General features: G+C 44.5%; 1 protein-coding gene across 2 annotated transcripts in view; it reads right to left on the reverse strand.

Moving 5' to 3' along the window:
- The window catches only part of PAWR (pro-apoptotic WT1 regulator), a 91,051-nt gene that overhangs the window by 16,121 nt on the left and 55,365 nt on the right, over positions 1-19,565 (reverse strand). The window contains exon 2 of one of the 2 annotated variants that reach the window (XM_007525659.3): positions 7,580-7,711. The exons of the other annotated variant lie outside the window; for it this stretch is intronic. Within the exon in view, the coding sequence (XP_007525721.2) occupies positions 7,580-7,711 (132 nt within the window). The remainder of the gene's footprint in view (positions 1-7,579; positions 7,712-19,565) is intronic. 2 annotated transcript variants of the gene reach the window in all.

Genomic DNA, 19,565 nt, shown 5'->3' on the forward strand with positions numbered 1-19,565 from the left:
GGCCACTGGGCTGTTCTGAGGAGTGGGACCCTGAGCACAGTGGGAGAGGCACCTGCCAAGTGAGGAAGTGGGGGCGAGTCATCAGTCCTGAGCAGGGCCAGAAAGGAGTCTCCCAGAGTCAGATGCACCCTCTGTGGAGTCCACAGCCCTCGCGGGTAGGGGTGCAGAAAGGGTGTCTGCGGAGGGCTGACCAGAGGTTACACGCCAGAGTCCAAACAGGATCCAGTGAGTGCCACAAAGAGCGCCTCCCTCATCTGGAGGTGTCACAAGGGAGTCTCGACTCCAGCAGGTGAATGGAGGCATTGGTTCTCCAGCTAGCACAAGGTGCCCCGGGCTGAAGAGGGAGGAACGTGAGCACAGGACAGTGGATGTGGCTGGCTAGAATCTACTTACGTCAAGTGGCTGACAATGGGAGAGTGGGCATATACGGGGGATTGGGACTTTTTTTGATATAAAGAATAATGAGACGTTTCTCAGTGTCAACAAGGGAATAGCTACTGCATAGAGCCCGGGCATCAGCTAAGTGCTGAAGGTATCTATCTCTGTAAGTGAGCTTCAACATTTGAGTCAGATGTAGGAAGGAAACATAAATTATGTACAGAAATGGATGCACTTATAGACATGCATATATTTTGTGGATCCGTAAACAGTAAGGGTCTAGAAATGGAGACATTCTAGTAACACAAACTGCACTCCCTATCTGAATCCCAAATGGCATATTTCCACCCAGATTCCTTGGAGAAGTCAGTACTTCCGAGGCTAGGCAAGGGTAGCAATTTAAGACGAGCCTTCAACACCCTGCTATGCCAGAAAGAAATAGGTCTCTGATGAAGACTGGCAAAGGAGGACACAGAACCTTCTTAGCTAGATCTCTGATACTTTAGTTATCAAAATAAGGAGCAGTAGTCTGAGAGACAAAATAGCCCTCACAGCTGCCCAAGTCCCAATCCCTGTAACTGGCAAACATGTTCATTCCAGAACAAAGAGAGGTCAAGGCTGCCTACAAGCGGCCCTGAGCAGAGAGGCTGTCCTGTCCTGGTTATCTGTCGGGTCTGATGCACACACGAAGGTGGCCAAGCGACGGACAGGAGCACTGACCAGAGTGCTGGCAGGACTACAGACGGAGGGTCAGGGTAAGACCGTGAAGAAGGCCTCCACTGCTCAAATGTTTTAAATCTTATTTACTTATGGTAGAGACAGAGAGAAAGTGAGAGGCAAGGAGAGAGAGAAGGCGAGAGGAGAGACACCTGCAGCCCTGCTTCACCACATGAGGACCCCCCTCCCCCCGGGGACTATGAGCTTAAACCTGGTTTAAGTGTCAACGTGTATACTCTACCAGGCCAGTCTGTAGCCCTCACCAGGAATGCCTATCCAGGAATGCAGGGGATGCCGAGAGGGGGGACGGGAACCAGGGTCCTTTCTTCCACACTGTGACACGTGCACACCAGCTGACGCACCACCACCTGACCCTCGACGCTGGTTCTGATCTACTAGTACAAATAGATGATAGACAAATGGAAAGTTTACCAGGAATTAGGGTATCTACATGACTCCATGCATTTCTCTTTTTCCTCCTTTTGACTCAAGGAAGCTCTGGCTGCTACACTGTCTCTCCCTGTCACCATTCTCTCTCTCAGAATGCAAAAGTAGCCCAGGAATGGTAAGATGGCACATTAAGGAAAGACTGCGAGGCTGGCAAAACAGCCCAGGCAGACAGTGTGCTCCTTTGCTTTGTGTCTGACCCTGGTCCTCGTCTGGCCTCCAGCACACTGGAGAGAATATCAATGCTGTGGTCTCTTTCTCTCGCTCTCTCTCTTGCTCTGTCTATAAATAAATAAAATTTAAAAAGGAAAAGAAGACTGTGACCCTCACACCTAGAAACAGCTAATTGTTTAGAAACACACAAGACATCAAATGTAAAAAAGTCTTTTCAACAAGTGTTACGAAAATTGGGTTGAAATGTGCAGAAGGAAACTGGACCACCACATGGCACAATGCACACAAGTCAATTCCACATGGACCAAAGACACAGACATCAGACCAGAAGCCATCAACTATAGAGGAAAAGACATTGGCAGAACTTAGAAACCCCTTTTCAGGTTTCAACAGCAAGGAAAATAAAAACAATAAAATAAAACCACAAGGGCTATAACACAATGAACAGCTTCTCCACAAGTCTAAGGAACAATTCTCAAGTAAGAAAGCTATCTTGCAGATGGAAGAGAGCTTTATCAGCCAAGTATCAGACGAAAGTCTAGTGACCAAAACAAAAAGCACACTAAATTCAGCAACAACAAAGATGACTTTTAAATTGGGAGAAGACATGGACAGAATTTTCACTGAAGAAGAGATCCAGGGGCCAGGTGGTGGTGCGTATGTTATAACGCACAAGAACCCAGGTTTAAAAACCTCAGTTCCCCCCTGCAGGGGGGAAAGCTTTGCAAGTGGTGAAGCGATGTTGCAGGTGTCTCTCTTCCTCTCTATCTCCCTGTTCCCTCTCAATTTCTGATTGTCTCTATCCAATAAATAAATAACTTAAAGAAGTTTAAAAATAAAAAAAGATATTCAGATGGTCAACATATGAAAAAAAAGATCAAAATAACTGATTACCAGAGAAATGCAAAAAAAGACAACAGTGAGATACCACTGCACACTGTGAGAATGTCACACATCAGGAAGAAAGACACAGCAGCTGCTGGTGAGGGTGTAGACAGAAAGAAACCCTTGTGTGCCACCAGTGGGTAGGTCAGTGGGTCCAAGTCCTGTAGCAGACAGCCTGGAGACAGCTCAGAACACCAGAAATGGTCTGACCCTGGAACCTGCAGTCCTGGTCCTAGGAATCTACTCCAAGAGCACAGAAACACCTATTCTAAGAAGTCTAAGGCATCCGTGTTCACAGCAGCCCAACCTGTAACAGCTCAAACTCAGAGACAACCCAGATGGTCAATGACAGGAGAGTGGCTAAAAAAAGTTGTGGGACATATACACAATGGAATACTATGCAGTTGTTAAAAAAAAAAAAGATGAAATCTTGTTTCAGCCTGGATGAAGGCTGAAGGAATCATATTAAGTAAGATAAACCAGAAAGAGAAAGATGAAAACTGCTGATCTCACCCATAGGTAGAGAAAAAAAGTAAAGGAAGGTAAAGCACAAGGTGAAGCCAGGACTGGATATGGTGTAGTGCAGCCAAGTAAAGGACTTGGAGAGGAAGGACACTGAGGCAATGGTGGGCAGAATGGTGTGCAAACACCTGCCACAGGGAAGTGGCAGACTGTACCCACATGCCAACAATCAACCTGTAAAACATTATTTCCCTGGAGAGGTTGTGGGGTCAAAGGAACCCTCCTGCACTGCTGGTGGGAATGTAAACTGGTCCAACCCTGTGGAGAGCAGTCTGGAGAACTCTCAGAAGGCTAGAAATGGACCTACCCTATGATCCTGCAATCCCTCTCCTGGGGATATATCCTAAGGAACCCAACACATCCATCCAAAAAGATCTGTGTACACATATGTTCTTAGCAGCACAATTTGTAATAGCCAAAACCTGGAAGCAACCCAGGTGTCCAACAACAGATGAGTGGCTGAGCAAGTTGTGGTCTATATACACAATGGAATATTATTCAGCTATTAAAAATGATGACTTCACTGTTTTCAGCCCATCTTGGATGGAGCTTGAAGAAATCATGATAAGTGAAATAAGTCAGAAACAGAAGGATGAATATGGGATGATCTCACTCTCAGGCAGAAGTTGAATAACAAGATCAGAAGAGAAAACACAAGTAGAACTGGAGTTGGCGTATTGCACCAAAGTAAAAGATTCTGGGCAGGGGGGGAGAGTACAGGTCCAAAAAGGATGACAGAGGACCTAGTGGAGGTTGTATTATATGGAAAACTGAGAAATGTTATGCATGTACAAGTATTGTATTTACTCTCAAATGTAAAACATTAATCCCCCAATAAAGAAGTGAAAAAAAAAAACATTATTTCCCGGGGGCCCAGTGGTAGTGCAGCAGGTTAAGTGCACATGGAGCGAAGCACAAGGATTGGTGTAAAGATCCCAGTTCGAGCCCCCGGCTCCCCACCTGCAGGAGGGTAGCTTCACAAGCGGTGAAGCAGGTCTGCAAGGTGTCTTTCTCTCCCCATCTCTGTCTTCCCCTCTTCTCTCCATTTCTCTCTGTCCTATCCAACAACAACAGCAATAACAATACTAATAACAACAAGGGCAACAAAAGGGAAAAAATAACCTCCAGGAGCAGTGGATTTGTAGTGCAGGCACCAAGGCCCAATAATTACTCTGGAAACAAAATGAAACAAACAAACAAAAAACCCATTATTTCTCCAATAAAATGATTTTTAAAGAAATAATAAAGAAGTGAGCCAGGTGGTGGTGCACCGGTTAACTGCACATAGCACAAAGCGCAAAGATCCCCGTTTGAGCCCTGAGCTCCCCACCTGCAGGGGGCGGGGGGGGTGTCATTTAACAAGCAGTGAAGCAGGACTGCAGGTGTCTCTATTTCTCTCCCTATCTACCCCGCCCCTCTCAATTTTTCTCTGTCTCTCTCCCTACCTCCCCCTCCTCTCAATTTCTTTCCATCCTGTCCAAGAAAATGGATAAAATGGCTACCAGGAGCAGTGGGTCTCTTAGTACTGGCACCAGGCCCCAGTGATAACCCTAAGGGGGGGGGGGAGGGAGGAGGAGGAGGAGGAGAAGAAATAATAAAGAAGACTAAGCAAGGCTGAAAGTGTTTAAGAGTGAAGGAAACTGGAGAGAGCATTTAAATGCAGTGAGGTTGTAAATGATACTCTGTTGGTATCTTCTAATTCTGCTTTTAAAAACCCCTTCTGTTTCATTTGGTTTAAATACCCCTGCTTAACACTGCATTCTATTTACATAACCACTGTATTCTATTTGCATAACCACTGCCGTCTATTTACATAAATCACTTTTACATTTACATAAAGCACCACCTTCCCTCCACAGCATTGGTGGTTTAGTGGTAGAATTCTCACCTGCTCCACCCCCTCTCCTTGTCACACCCTGATCCTCTCCTTGTCACACCCTGATTTTCACCAGTCACTTTTCTCTCCACCCTCTCTGCGTCACATCCTGTTCACACCCTACTTGGGAAGTATATATAAAGACAACATTGTTCGTTTTAGTTAGTTGTTAGTTTAGTCTAGCTTGGTATAGATTGTGCTGCGTCCTGCATGAATAAAGAGATACTGCATACAGCTCAACCATGAGTCCCTGGTCGTCTGTTACCCGCCCGTGCCCGTGAAGCCAGCCCGGCGAAAACGACAATACTCATTTATATAAACTAGCATATCCGAGGTCACCTGTGAGTCATAGCCCAGTTGCTAATGAAATAAAGTGACAAAAACCAAGAGTGACACAAAGCAATATTGTAAACACTGCTGCCACACAGACAACCTGGATGAGGCATATAGTTTTGCAGACAGCCCAATATTGTTTTATATAGGCATATAGTTTTATATAGGCAATATAGTTTTATATAGGCAATATAGTTTTATATAGGCATATAGTTTTGCAGACAGCTGGGAATGTTCCATCTCTTGGAGTACATCTGGAATTAAGGTATGTGTTTTGAGAAGGAAAGGGCTTCATTCAACAGAAAGAAACCAGTCGGTCTTCTTTCTAAAAGTTGCTCTTGATATCATCTGAGCGTGTCAGAGTAAGAGAATAACCAAGACTTTGATTTTTTTTTTTAATCAGCATTTTCTTTTTTTAAAAAAAAATTACTTATTTCCTTTTTGTTGCCCTTGTTGTTTTTATTGTTGTTGTAGTTATTGTTGATGTTGTCATTGTTGGATAGGACAGAGAGAAATGGGGGGGGGGGAGACAGAGAGAGGGGAGAGAAAGACAGACACCTACAGACCTGCTTCAACGCCTGTGAAGCGACTCCACTGCAGGTGGGGAGCCAGGGGCTCGAACCAGGAACCTTATGCTGGTCCTTGTACTTGGTGCCATGTGCACTTAACCTGCTGCACTACCACTGGACTCCCCAACCACCGTTTTCTTTTTTTTTTTTTTTAAGATTTTTTTTTTTAATTGGGGAATTAATGTTTTACATTCAACAGTAAATAGAATAGTTTGTACATGCATAACATTCCCCAGTTTCCCATATAACAATACAACCCCCACTAGGTCCTCTGTCATCCTTCTTGGATCTGTATTCTCCCTACCCACCCACCCCAGAGTCTTTTACTTTGGTGCAATACGCCAGTTCCAGTTCGAGTTCTACTTAAGTTTTCTCTTCTGATCTTGTTTTTCAACTTCTGCCTGAGAGTGAGATCATCCTATATTCATCCTTCTGTTTCTGACTTATTTCACTTAACATGAATTTTTCAAGGTCCATCCAAGATCAGTTGAAAACGGTGAAGTCACCATTTTTTTTTTTTTTACAGCTGAGTGGTATTCCATTGTATATATATATATGCCACAACTTGCTCAGCCACTCATCTGTTGTTGGACACCTGGGTTGCTTCCAGGTTTTGGCTATTACAAATTGTGCTGCCAAGAACATATGTGTACACAGATCTTTTTGGATGGATGTGTTGGGTTCCTTAGGATATATCCCCAGGAGAGGAATTGCAGGATCATAGGGTAGGTCCAACTACCGTTTTAACAGAGCACTACTGAGCTCTGGCTAACGGTGGTGCTAAGGACTAAACCTGGGACCTTTGGTGCCTCAGGCCTGAGTCTTTTGTATAGCCACTATGCTATCTCCCCGAGCCAACAACTGAAACCAGGTTTCAGCTGACTCTTAACCTAAGTAGGATAGGCACATATTTTAATTTCAAGTGTGTTAGTTACACAAAGGGCACAGCACGTGAGGTTATGTGAACACAGCAGCGCTCGTTGGCTGACAAGATGTTCACTGGGATTCCACACAGTCCTAGTAGCAGCAACTTGGGTAAAGGGGTCATATAAACCTGTGGCCTCTCCACAGCCTTGACATGCCTCCAACATGAGGGAAGAAAATGTCTTACACTGCCATTTTCAAACCACTTCCAAATACCTTCTCTCTCACTGTGAAGCTGCCTTCGTCTTAATGCTAAAAAATTATGGGTTTGTATTTCAGCCTTTCTTATGAACAAGAATGTGTATGTACACAGTGCAGAAACTCCTTTTGAAGTCAAGATGGGCATTTGGATGTAAGGACCAGCTTCTGAAAACATAAACGGAGCTGATGTGCCAAAAGGAGAAAGAAATAATTAATTCCTAATGTAGCAATTGCTAGTGACATCTTGAGACTTTTAAATACTGACTGGTAGGAGGGACGGTGGTGGCACATTGGGCTGAGCACACAGGTCACCAGGTGCAAAGACCAGGTTCAATCCCCTGCCCCGCCTGCAGGGGGCAGCTTCACGTGTGGCGAACCAGGGCTGCAGGGGTCTCTGTCTCCCGTTCTTTCTCCCCCTTCCACCTGTTTCTAACCAACAAATGAAGAAGAAAAAAAGAGGGAAGGAAGGGAGAAAGGAAGAAAGAAAGTAAATAATAAAGGTAGGAAGGAAGGAAGACTTGGCTTAAGAATCCAGGAAGCAGTGCAGACTTGCCTGTAGCAGATAGGAGCCTCCCGGGTCTAACAAGCTGGCGGCCTCATTCTGCACGGTGTTTTGCTGTGTGATCGCGTCTTCTCGTTTCCGCTCTCTCTGACCCGCTTCATCGTCTTCATACTCATCTACACACTGAAAGAAAGAAGAGTTTCTACTTTATTTTCACACACATTAAGACTGTTCTGACATCTGCTAAATGTATTCGAGTATTAAAATACATTTTTACAGTGGTCCGGGAGGTGGCACAGTGGATAAAGCAATGGACTGTCAAGCATGAGGTCCCAAGTTCAATCCCTGGCAGCACATGTACCACAGTGATGTCTGGTGTTATCTATCTATCTGTCTGTCTCATTAGTAAATAAACAAGATCTTTAAATATATATATTTGTATATTCAGAAACCAATTTACACAATGAAATGTTTCCTCTGGCAGTGTGCACATTTGATTCCTGTAAACTGAGTTACCTGCTCAAAACCTGACCTTCCAGTCACACGGCTGCCAAGACATCTTTCCTCTAAGTTGGAACCAACAGTAGTAAGGTTTACTTAAAGGCAGTGTTCTCTCATTCTCTAGTTACACTTTAAACTTTCAGAGTGCTAGGAGACAGCACAGAGATGCAGCTTACAGTCTACTAGGGAAGACGAGGCAGACACGGAATTTAATGCCAGAGCTATTTATTTCCTAGCTTAGCAGAACCTAGTCCCTATGAGAGAGAGAGAGAGAGAGAGAGAGAGAGTGTGTGTGTGTGTGTGTGTGTGTGTGTGTGTGTGTGTGTGTGTGTGTGTGCTATTGTTGTCAGTCTGTTACATCTTCCAGACAGAGTGTAGGAAAACTTACAACTTTAAGGGCTAACCTGGAAGTGCAGATACAGATAAGAGAATCTCACAAGCTTGAAGGAACATATGGGAACGTTAGTAACAGCTCTCCGTGATGCTAAAAAGCTTTATCAGTGCTGGCAACTGACTGCCAAATGTTTTTACATGAAAGCTAATCACTACCAATTATTCATCATGTCCTGTATGGAATAGGTTATCTGTTCCTAAGCAATGTAATAATACCCTAGGGGGTTCTGTGAGAGACCTCTGAAATGCTCTGTAAATACTGAGATGCAGATGAATGCAGAGTTCAGCAGGAAGGACCACAGTCCTGACTGTGTGGGAACAAGGAGACTAAAAATCACGGTGTTGACCCAGAGGATCAATGAAGTGTCTACACAGGAGGAAAGCAGCAATTAAGTGTCCTGCTCAAAGACACCAGGCCCCCAACGTGGGGTATGGGAGACAGCCTCATGTGTCTCAAATTAGGACTGGAGAACAGCCGTCTGGGGAGGAAGCCCTTTTTTTTTTTTAAATCAGCCTCTGAATCCAGTGTCCACCGTCCTCTCTTATAAAGCTGCCAACACTGTGCAGTATGCACTGGCCCTCATAGCATAACCACGTGGGAACTAGTGCTGGAGAACCAACAGGAGAAAAGTCCAGGTGAAGTGGGTCCTGCCACTGCTGTGACGTATAAACCACGCTGGACTCTTCTTACTCAGAAAAGAGATGGCTCTTTACCAGGAACCATGAAGCCGTAGCAAGGTAACGCTTTAGATTAGCTTGAAGGCTAGTTAAGGAGATTGCACACCCTCGAGATTCTTCACAGAAGTGAAAAGAAAGCGAATGATAAATAGCCCGGAATGCCTGGGCCTTTCATTACATTACAGAAAGATGTTCTATATTCCCTGGAATATAAGTAAAACATGATCACAATTTGATTTGGGGGGGGAAATGCAGCAATTCAGAGTACAGGCTAAGAGGAAAAGGAAGCAAAAGAGGCTAAAATGGCATGTAGGCAATTCAGTACAATGGGGAAATAATCTGTCCTAGATGGGAAATGGAATATGTAGAAGAAACTTGTAAAGAATACAGAAATCGGAGTTGGGCGGTAGCGCAGCGGGTTAAGTGCATGGGGCACAAAGCGCAAGGACCGGCGTTAAGGATCCGGGTTCGAGCCCCTGGCTCCCCACCTGCAGGGGAGTCGCTTCACAGGCGGTGAAGCAGGTCTGCAGGTGTCTATCTTTCTCTTCCCCTCCTCTCTCCATTTCTCTCTGTTCTATCAAACAACAATGACATCAATAACAACAATAACTACAGCAACAATAAAAAACAAGGGCAACAAAAGGGAAAATAAATATATATGTATATATATATATATATATGTACAGAAATCGAAGAAACTGGCCCTGATTTAAAAAACAACTTGTGATGACTTTTTTCTCTGACTCTAGGTTCTCATACCTCTACCTAACTCATGTTTCCAACTAATAAGTTATACTCCTAACGGGGGAGGGAAGGAGGAAGAGCAGGGTTCTTCAAACCAGCAGATACTATCATGGCCAGTGGCGCAACGTCAACAAGATTAAAGAGTATAGCTGGCAATTATTTGGAGACGGGGTAGATGCACAGAACCCTAAATATTCTTTTTAAGTTTTTCTCTGAGAATTATAACCTTGCGTTCAAGAAGGAAAAAAGAGTAGAGACCAAAATTATACTTATGGCAATGATGCTACTTAATCTCTCTCCCCAACTCTCATTCCTTTATAGCTGACTATAGGCATGTAAAAGCTATACTTTATTTTACAGGAATCAGAGGTGAAGTTGCACATGAACTGAGTCAAAATCATTTGGCACTGAAACCACAATGTCAGATTTTGTGAAATAACATCTTTTTTTTCCCAGTTTTAAAATTTTCTTAGTGACTTAAATATTGACTGACAAAATTACAAGATTAACAGGGGTTTAATTCCACACCTTTCCCACCAGCAGAGTTCTGTGTCCCCATTCCCTCCACTGGAAGCTGCAGTAGTTCTCCCCAGGTCCCAGACAGGGGCTGACAGTGACTTCTATAACTATCTATGCTCATACATATTTGCCTATCTTTATCCGATGGTCCTGTCTTCTCTTCCTTTCTAAGTCACATTTTTACCTACTACTACTTGTAAATGTCCTTCCCTTTTTCCTCTTCTCTTTCTGGGTCCTGATGGAATTGGAGTTCAGAGCCCTGTGGTTCCCCCTTATTCCTTTTTTTAACTGCCACCGGGGTTACTGCTAGGTCTCAGTGCTGGCACTATAAATCCACTATTCTTATTTTTTCCTTTTTTTTTAATTTGACAGGACATAGAGAAATTGAGAGAAAGAGACAGGCAGACAGACAGGTAGGCAGGTAGACAGAAAAGAGGCAGGCCTGCAGAGCTACTTCACTGCTTGTGAAGTGTCCCCCTACAGGTGGGGAGTAGGGACTCAAACTCAGGTCCTTGCACCTGGCAATAAGTATGCTCAGCAGCAAGCTCCACTGGTCCTGATGCTCCACCGCCCAGCCCCAAAATGTCTCTTAATGAAATACTGAGTCTTCAAAAACAGTCAGGACACATTTTTGCATTGCAAACAGAAAAAAATAGGGTGGGGGTAGATAGCATAATGGTTATGCAAAGAGATTTTTCATGCGTGTGAATCCAAGGTTTCAGGTTCAATCCCCTGCAACACCCTGCTGAGCTGGGCTGTGGTTAGAAAAAAAAAAAATCATAACTTCTTTTTAATTATTTTTTACTATTATTTTTATTGGATAGAAACAGCCGCTAGAAATTGAAAGGAAGGGGAAGATAGAGAGGGAGAGAGACAGAGGTACCTGCAGCCCTGCTTCAGTACTTGTGAAGCTTTCCCTCTAGAAGTGGGGACAAGGGACTCGAACCCAGGTCCTTGCACACTATAACATGTGCTCGACCAGTTGCACCACCCTGGCCCCAACATTATTAATCTGCACTGTGAGGAGCCGGGCGGTAGCACAGCGGGTTAACCGCAGGTGGCGCAAAGCGCAAGGAACTGCAGGGAAATTGCTTCACAGGTGGTGAAGCATGTCTGCAGGTGTCTTTCTCTCCCCGTCTCTGGTCTCTGTCTTCTCCTTCTCTCTCCACTTCTCTCTGTCCTATCCAACAATGACGACAACATCAATAATAACTACAACAATAAAACAACACGGGCAACAAAAGGGAATAAATTATAAATATTTTTAGAAAATTTGCACTGAGATCTATGCTTTTCCCAGAGCTTCATTTCAAAGCACTAACACTTCAGCAAGTAAAGGCCTCAAACAAGAAAAGGCGAAGGCCAGCAAACAGCTCCCCTGGATAGTGCACCTGCTTTGCCATGAGCATGGCCCAGGCTCAAGCCCAGCCATCCCTGTACTAGCAGAAGCTTCAAAACTGTGATGTCCCTCCTGCCTTCTGACTATCTCTCTATCTGAGGGAACACAGAAACAGAAACACCTGGCCTGGAATGTTAAATCAAGATGATTTTCTATTTAATTGATACTTTACCAAAGAAAATTCAGGGGGGAGAGCGGGGGAGGAGGGGAGAGAAGGGGAGAGAGAGGGAGAGATGGCCCAGCAGGGCACACATATTCATGCACAAGCCTGAGCACTTCCTGCCTGCCACACAGAAGCACCAAGCACACCAAGCATGGCTGGTGAGCAGCACTGAGCTTCCTGTCTCTGTCTCTGAAACTGGAGTTGGGGAAGCAGTGGAATCTCACCGGCACCAAGGCCCATCAAGGCAAAATAGACTCAGTATTGTTACTCACTAAGGGAAAAGAAATCAAAGCTGTAATGGACCATCATCGCACACCTATACTAATGACTAAAACTGGGCTGGGGAGACAGCACAAAGGCTATGCAAAGACCTTCATGCCTGAGGTACCAAAAGTCACAGGTCAATCCCAGCGCCACCATAAGCCAGAGGTGAGAAGCGCTCTGGCAAAAAAAAATGAATAAAATTAAACACCTGACAATAACAAGTGGTAACTGGGATTTGAAGAGCATGTCCCGTATTGCCAGAAGGAATAAAAAATGATCCAGCTGTGTAGAAAAAGCTTCTAAAATTTAGCATATGTTCAGCTACTCCATTCCTAGTTATTTACCAAATGAAATGAGGATGGGGCTACTCAAAATATGTACCAAAAACCTGTATAAAATTTCAAATTTAGGGAGTTGGGCGGTAGCGCAGTGGGTTGAGCACAGTGGCGGCAAGTGCAAGGACCGGCAGAAGGATCCCGGTTGGAGCCTCTGGCTCCCCACCTGCAGGGGAGTGGCTTCACAGGTGGTGAAGCAGGTCTGCAGGTATCTATCTCTCTGTCCCCCTCTCTGTCTTCCCCTCCTCTCTCCACTTCTCTCTGTCCTATCCAACAATGACGACATCAATAACAACTACAACAATAAAACAGCAAGGGCAACAAAAGGAAATAAATAAATGTTAAAAAATATTTTTAAAAAGACTTTAAAAAAAAGAAAGAAAGAAAGAAAGAAAAGCAGCGTGTCATGTAGCAGAAAGCCACTCAGCAACACATTATACTGTGGAGACAGAATGAAGCAAATGTAGACTGTGGAGCACTCCAGGCAGGGGCCAACAGAAAACTACCAAAGAGAAAAAGGCAAGTAGTTAGGTCTTAAGGGGCCAAATAAAGTCCGTCATCATTACAAAAAATAAAAAATAAAAAAACGAACAAAAACAACAACTTGAAGCAGATAAAAAGCATTCTGATTAGCTCCCTAGGATCAGAGATCAAAGCTCACTGGGTGTCTCCTATAATCCACAGATGGCTGTTTCTCCAACTGCGGAACTGCAGAGAAGGTGGAGGAGAGGACAGAAGTAAGTATCAAACAAGTGAGTGCCTCTGTGCACTTTTTAACATTTTAAGAGACAGGGAGTCGGGGCGGTAGCACAGCAGGCTAAGCGCATGTGGCACAAAGCACAAGGACCGGCCTAAGGGCCCAGGTTTGAGCCGCCGGCTACCCACCTGCAGGGGAGTCGCTTCACAGGCAGTGAAGCAGGTCTGCAGGTGTCTATCTCTCTCTTCCCATCTCTCTGTCTTCCCCTCCTCTCTCCATTTCTCTCTGTCCTACCCAACAATGACAACATCAATAATAACAACAATAATAACTACAACAACAATAAAAAACAAGGGCAACAAAAGGGAAAATAAATATTTAAAAAAATGACGACATCAATAACTACAACAAGAAAACAAGGGCAACAAAAGGGAATAAATAAGTGAATAAATATTTTTTTAAAATTTTAAGAGACAGCGATAGCAGCTACTATCATTACATAGACATTTTTAGGTGTATGACATTGTAAAGCACTATAAGTATTTCATGTAATTGTCACAAAAATCACACTAAGCAAGTACTATTTTAGAGGAGGGGGGGTAGATGGAGTAAAGTTGATGTAAAGAGATTCTTTGCCTGAGGCTCCAAAGTCCCAGGTTCAATCCTCCACACCACCTTAAGCTACAGCTAAGTCCTGGTGAGAGACACAGAGAGAGGGAGAGGGAGAGGGAGAGGGAGAGGGAGAGGGAGAGGGAGAGGGAGAGGGAGAGGGAGAGGGAGAGGGAAACAGAATTAAGTAACAAGCTTTAGCATACAAAGTTGCTGAGGTGTGCAGTCAAAATTCTGCCTAAGGTAGCTGTCTACAAATCCTCAACTTGACTTTCCAACCACCAACTATAATATATTCACCAGTCCTGAAACTCATTTAGTGCACTGCAACTTAAAAAAATTATAAAGACGCAGAACCAAGAGTGGAGGAAACAGCCTGATGTTTATACAAAATGCTCTCGGGCCTGAAGCTCAAGAGTCCCAGGTTCACTCTCGTGCATGACCATGAGCCAGCCAGAGCTGAGCAGTGCTCTGGTAAAAGGGAGGAAATGATGGAATAGAAAAAGGAAAAAAAAAAATCAGCTGATTCTGTTGTCAACTTGTGAGAGTCCTGGGTCACTCCACAGAACACCACAGGAATTAGAGGGAACTGCAATTAAGAAAGACTGTACCCAACTGCAGTGGTGAAGTGGGGCCACAGGCATCTCTGTCTCTCTTCCTCTCTATCTCCCTGTCCCCTCTCGGTTTCTGACAGGCTCTATCCAATAAGTAAATTAAGACAGTTAAAACAAAGTTTAAGGTGCTGTGAACTGACTGAATCGTGAGGCTCTGCAGTTCTATTTTCCCCCTACCAGAGCACTGTTCAGCTCTGGTTTATAGTGGTGCTGGGGACTGAACTTGAGACCCGGGAGCCTCAGGCACAGAAGTATTTTTACATAGCATAACGCTACCTCCTCTGTTAACATTTCTCTTTCCTTATTTTTAAGGGGTTTCTGGAGGAATTCTCTGAGATCTCTTTTGCAATGTTTCCTTCTGTCACTGCAAGTTAAGGTGCTCCAGACCTCAGCCATCTGTGGCCATACAGACCAGGAGGCCCCTCATCTGACCCAGTCGTGCCTTCCCTGGCTCCACCCCCACCCACCCACCCATCCACCATGTCCTCCAAGGCTCCTGCTCATTAACATGTTTCTCTTTTCATCTACAAAAGGAAATCTCACTCCCTAGATCCTTTACAAACAGTAAGCTGGATTTTTTTTTTTTTTAAATTTTCTGTGACACTTTCTAGTCTGGTGGCAAGGCTAGGCTCTTCTTTGATTAGTTCTCCATCCACAAAGCTCTAGTCCAAGGATTCTTTTTTAAATATATATATATAATTTTTTGTTTTTTTAAATATTTATTTATTCCCTTTTGTTGCCCTTGTTTTATTGTTGTAGTTATTGTTGTCATCATTGTTAAATAGGACAGAGAGAAATGGAGAGAGGAGGGGAAGACAGAGAGGGGGAGAGAAAGATAGACACCTGCAGACCTGCTTCACTGCCTGTGAAGCGACTCCCCTGCAGGTGGGGAGTCAGGAGGTCGAATCGGGATCCTTACTCCTCCAGTCCTTTGTGCTTTGTGCCACATGTACTTAACCCGCTTCGCTACCACTTGACCTCCTAGTCCAAGGATCCTTACTGAGTCAGTATCGCCCCTCTGAGGCAGGGAGTTTGTGCAGACATAACTGGTCTACTGATCACTGTGGGATGTCACTGGCTTTACAGGGCAGAACACGAAAAAATGAAAAATGAGTTCCTGGAAGATTATTAATGGCCCACCTCTCATTCACATACAGGGTTCCAACACTGCACAGCCATGCAGGTGAGCAGCCTACAATCACCGGAGTCTAAGCACATTTGTTCTCTATGTGACGGGTGAAGGGTTTTAGAATAAAGCCCTTTCAACCAAGATGACTACTCGAAATCCAGAGGCTATGATACTGTTTGTCAGTGAGCTTTTGTTGGCTTGCTTATTTTGTTTTTCTTTTAAGTAGCTCAACGTTTTAGAAAATGTCTTCACCAGGGTGGGGGAGACAGCATAATGGTTATGCAAACAGACTCTCATGCCTGAGGCTCCTAAGTCCCAGGTTCAATCCCCCGCACCACCATAAGCCTGAGCTGAGCAGTGCTCTGGTGTTTCTCTCTCTCTCCTCTCTTCATCTCTCAAAAATAAAATTAATTTAAAAAAATTAAAAAAAAAAAGAAAATGTCTTCACCAAAGGAACTATGTGTGGTATTCGAGCCACTAATAAAAAGCATATTCTGCCTAGTAAAAATAGGTCTGAAAGCCACTGCACCGTGGTTTTGTAACTCAGAGACCTTATGGAGGTAACAGCTGCACCACCACAGTGCGTCATACTTTCATTACAAAGCAAAATACGCACAGTGTTGGTTGCGGAGAAAGGCAGGACATGGTTTTGCACAGCAAAGTAACGTCCTACAGTAAGTATAAGGACTCAATGAAGGTTTGATAAACTTAACAGGGTGGATAGTGGAGACTAGACGGACTGGACCAGACCACGAAGGACACTGAAGGAGGAGCTGGGACTTGAAGCACTCAGCCGTTTTGATTTCTTGAACAAATGAGAAACACAAACCAACTGGGATTCCTGAAGGCTAGACTTAAGAGTCTGTCACATATGCAAATATAATTGATTTAGGATCCCAGAGCAATAATTACCAACTACTAAAAATTCTATCACTACAGCTCAAAGGCTTTCATTTATTTTATTCTATTATTTATTTTCCCTTTTGTTGTCCTTGTTTTATTATTGTTGTAGTTATTGTTGTTATTGATATCAGCTTTGTTAGATAGGACAGAGAGAAATAGAGGAAGGGAAAGACAGACAACTGCAGACCTGTTTCACTGCCTATGAAGCAGCTCCCCTGCAGGTGGGGAGCTGGGGGCTCGAACCAAGATCCTTATGCCAGTCCTTGCGCTTTGCACCACGTGCACTTAACCAACTGCACTACCACTCGACTCTCTTATTTTTTTTTAAATATTTATTTATTTTTCCCTTTTGTTGCCCTTTCTTTTCATTGTTGTAGTTATTACTGATGTCGTTGCTAGATAGGACAGAGAGAAATGGAGAGAGGAGGGAAAGACAGAGAGGGAGAGAGAAAGACAGACACCTGCAGACCTGCTTCACGGCCTGTGAAGCGACTCCCCTGCAGGTGGGGAGCCAGGGGCTTGAACCAAGATCCTTATGCCGGTCCTTGCGCTTTGCACCACATGCGCTTAACCGGCTGCACTACTGCCCAGTTCAAAGGGTGTATTTATCCAAAAAGAAAAAAAAAAGGAGAACTTACAAACTGATATAAGTAAAAAGGGTCAATCGCAGGGCAGTGTGCGACAGGTGAAGCATGTGCGCACGTGCACACACTATCATGGTGGTCTCTACCTCGCCTGTGTTGATATATATGTAATAAGGATGTGCGCTTGATTTCCTTTCATTTTTTTGCCACCAAGATTATTGCCGGGCTTGGTGCCTAGACTGCTCCAATGACTTTTGCTTGCTTGCTTGTTTGTTTGTTTTATAGAGGGGAACAGACAGAGAGAAATATAAATGGAAAAGAGAGGGAGAAAGAGGGGGGGAGAGAAGGAGAGACACCTCCAACACTGCCCACTACTTGTGAAGCTCTCCCTCACCCTCCCCCCACCTCCACACCAGATCCTCATCCACAGCAACGTGAGCGCTCCACTCATTGGGAGATCCAGTACCCAGCCAGTTTGTCTGTCTGTCTGTCTGTCTATCACAAAGCGCCACCCTGCTCTGCTGGACGCTCGGGGTGGAGCCCAGGCCACCCAGGCCTCTGGATCACCTGCAAGGCCATCTTCTGCTTCCTGCACCACCTCCCAGGCCACAGTTTCTTTTTGAGGTTTTCTTCCAGTGGCTTTCAGCACTTTAAACTCAGTAACACACCTTCTCGAATTCTTTCAGATTCAGTTTTTTTTTTAATATTTATTTTATTTATTTATTTATTCCCTTTTGTTGCCCTTGTTGTTTTATCGTTGTAGTTATTATTGTTGTTGTCGTTGTTGGATAGGACAGAGAGAAATGGAGAGAGGAGGGGAAGACAGAGAGGAGGAGAGAAAGATAGACACCTGCAGACCTGCTTCACCGCCTGTGAAGCGACTCCCCTGCAGGTGGGGAGCCGGGGTTCGAACCGGGATCCTTCTGCCGGTCCTTGTGCTTTGCGCCACCTGCGCTTAACCTGCTGCGCTACAGCCTGACTCCCCCAGATTCAGTTTTTCGTTGATCTATTTCACTGATCAAACAACAAAGTGGATTGTATTTACTGTATTTTAAAGCAGTGATTCTTGTAAAGCCCCCGCGGTGGACACAAGCAGCCGCCCGTGCAGGTTCCTACTCAGGGCTGCCGGCAGCACACCTCCCCTCCGCACATTCAAAGCACGATCTGACTGCCGTGATGTGGTGATTTGGTGATCTGGCAACTGGGGAACTGCAGAGCTCACAGGTCTGAGACCCAGGGCTGGTGCGTGTGTTGAGCCAGCGCATGCGGACTCGAGTGGGGCACCTTCCTCAAGTGCTCCTGACTACACCCTATGTGTCCACATGGTCAGCTCTGTACTCTGTGCCACTGATTTTGCACTCTAACAAAACCATGTTCTTTTCTGATAAACTAAGTATCTAATTGTATCTAACAGTTCCTTTCAGTGTTATTTATTTCTCAACTCTCATGGCCATTCCCAGTCAACATATTCTCCTGGTAAAATAATCATTAAGTCTGAGTTCCTGCACTTGGAAGAACTCTTGGCATTTATTCGCTGTGTGACCTTCTAAAAGGGAACAATAGCCGCCCGCCCCAACAGGGCTCCATTTGTAAACCAGAAGCAGGTGTTCACTGCACCGACACAGCAAACCACTGTGGCCATGGGGAGAAGCCAAGGCAGCCAGGAGGCAGCTCCTACTTGGCCAGATAATCGTGTCAGCCATGTAATTAGAACAAGTCAAAAGAGAGAATAATGAAGATGCTGGTGGTGAGTGCCATCAAGCACCTGTGGGGTACTGAAGAATTCTGCAAGGCAAAGCCACAGCACAAGCGACAGGCTATGCACGGGTGGCGCTCAAGGCGGGTCTGACCCAGGTCACTCACGAGTCTCTCCTCTGGCTGGGAAATGTGTTCTTCCACTCACAATCACCGGGAAAACTCAGGCTGATGGGGATGAGGCAGACTTAAAACAGATACTGTCGGGAAGAGTCCAGTGTGAAATAAAAATATGTCCAGGATTTCCCAACAGGTCTCAGAGTTTAGCTAAGAATGAAGAGCTTCAGACTTCATTCAGCAAGGTGCCCGTCTGCACTGTCAGCTCATCACTCTGTGGCGTTCAGCTCCATTATAAAGAGGTAGTGACATTTTCAGCAAGCTAATTATTTTTGGAATACATATGAAGAATGATCTTTACACATCCCTTAATTGTTCAAACTGGTATTTCAGAAGCAAGTCTTGACAAGTAGGATATTAAGTGTGTAATTATATTTGAACATAATGACTTTGTTAATATTTTCCATCAACATCTCACCTTCCCCCACTGGGAATGTTCAGTTACTGGCCTTAGTTTAGTAAGAAAGATTCTAACATCACGATGATTTCTGATAGGATTCTTTCTATAGCCTTCGATTATACACTTGATTACCTACAACCCAGGTGGCGACTTAGTTAATTAACATGTCTTGTTTTTTATTAATGCTTGGCAGTCGGGGTAGTAGGCCTGGGTGATTTCTGTTATTAAAATTC

The sequence above is a fragment of the Erinaceus europaeus genome, chromosome 5, assembly GCF_950295315.1.
Source record: "Erinaceus europaeus chromosome 5, mEriEur2.1, whole genome shotgun sequence".
In the NCBI taxonomy this organism is placed as follows: Eukaryota; Metazoa; Chordata; class Mammalia; order Eulipotyphla; family Erinaceidae; genus Erinaceus; species Erinaceus europaeus.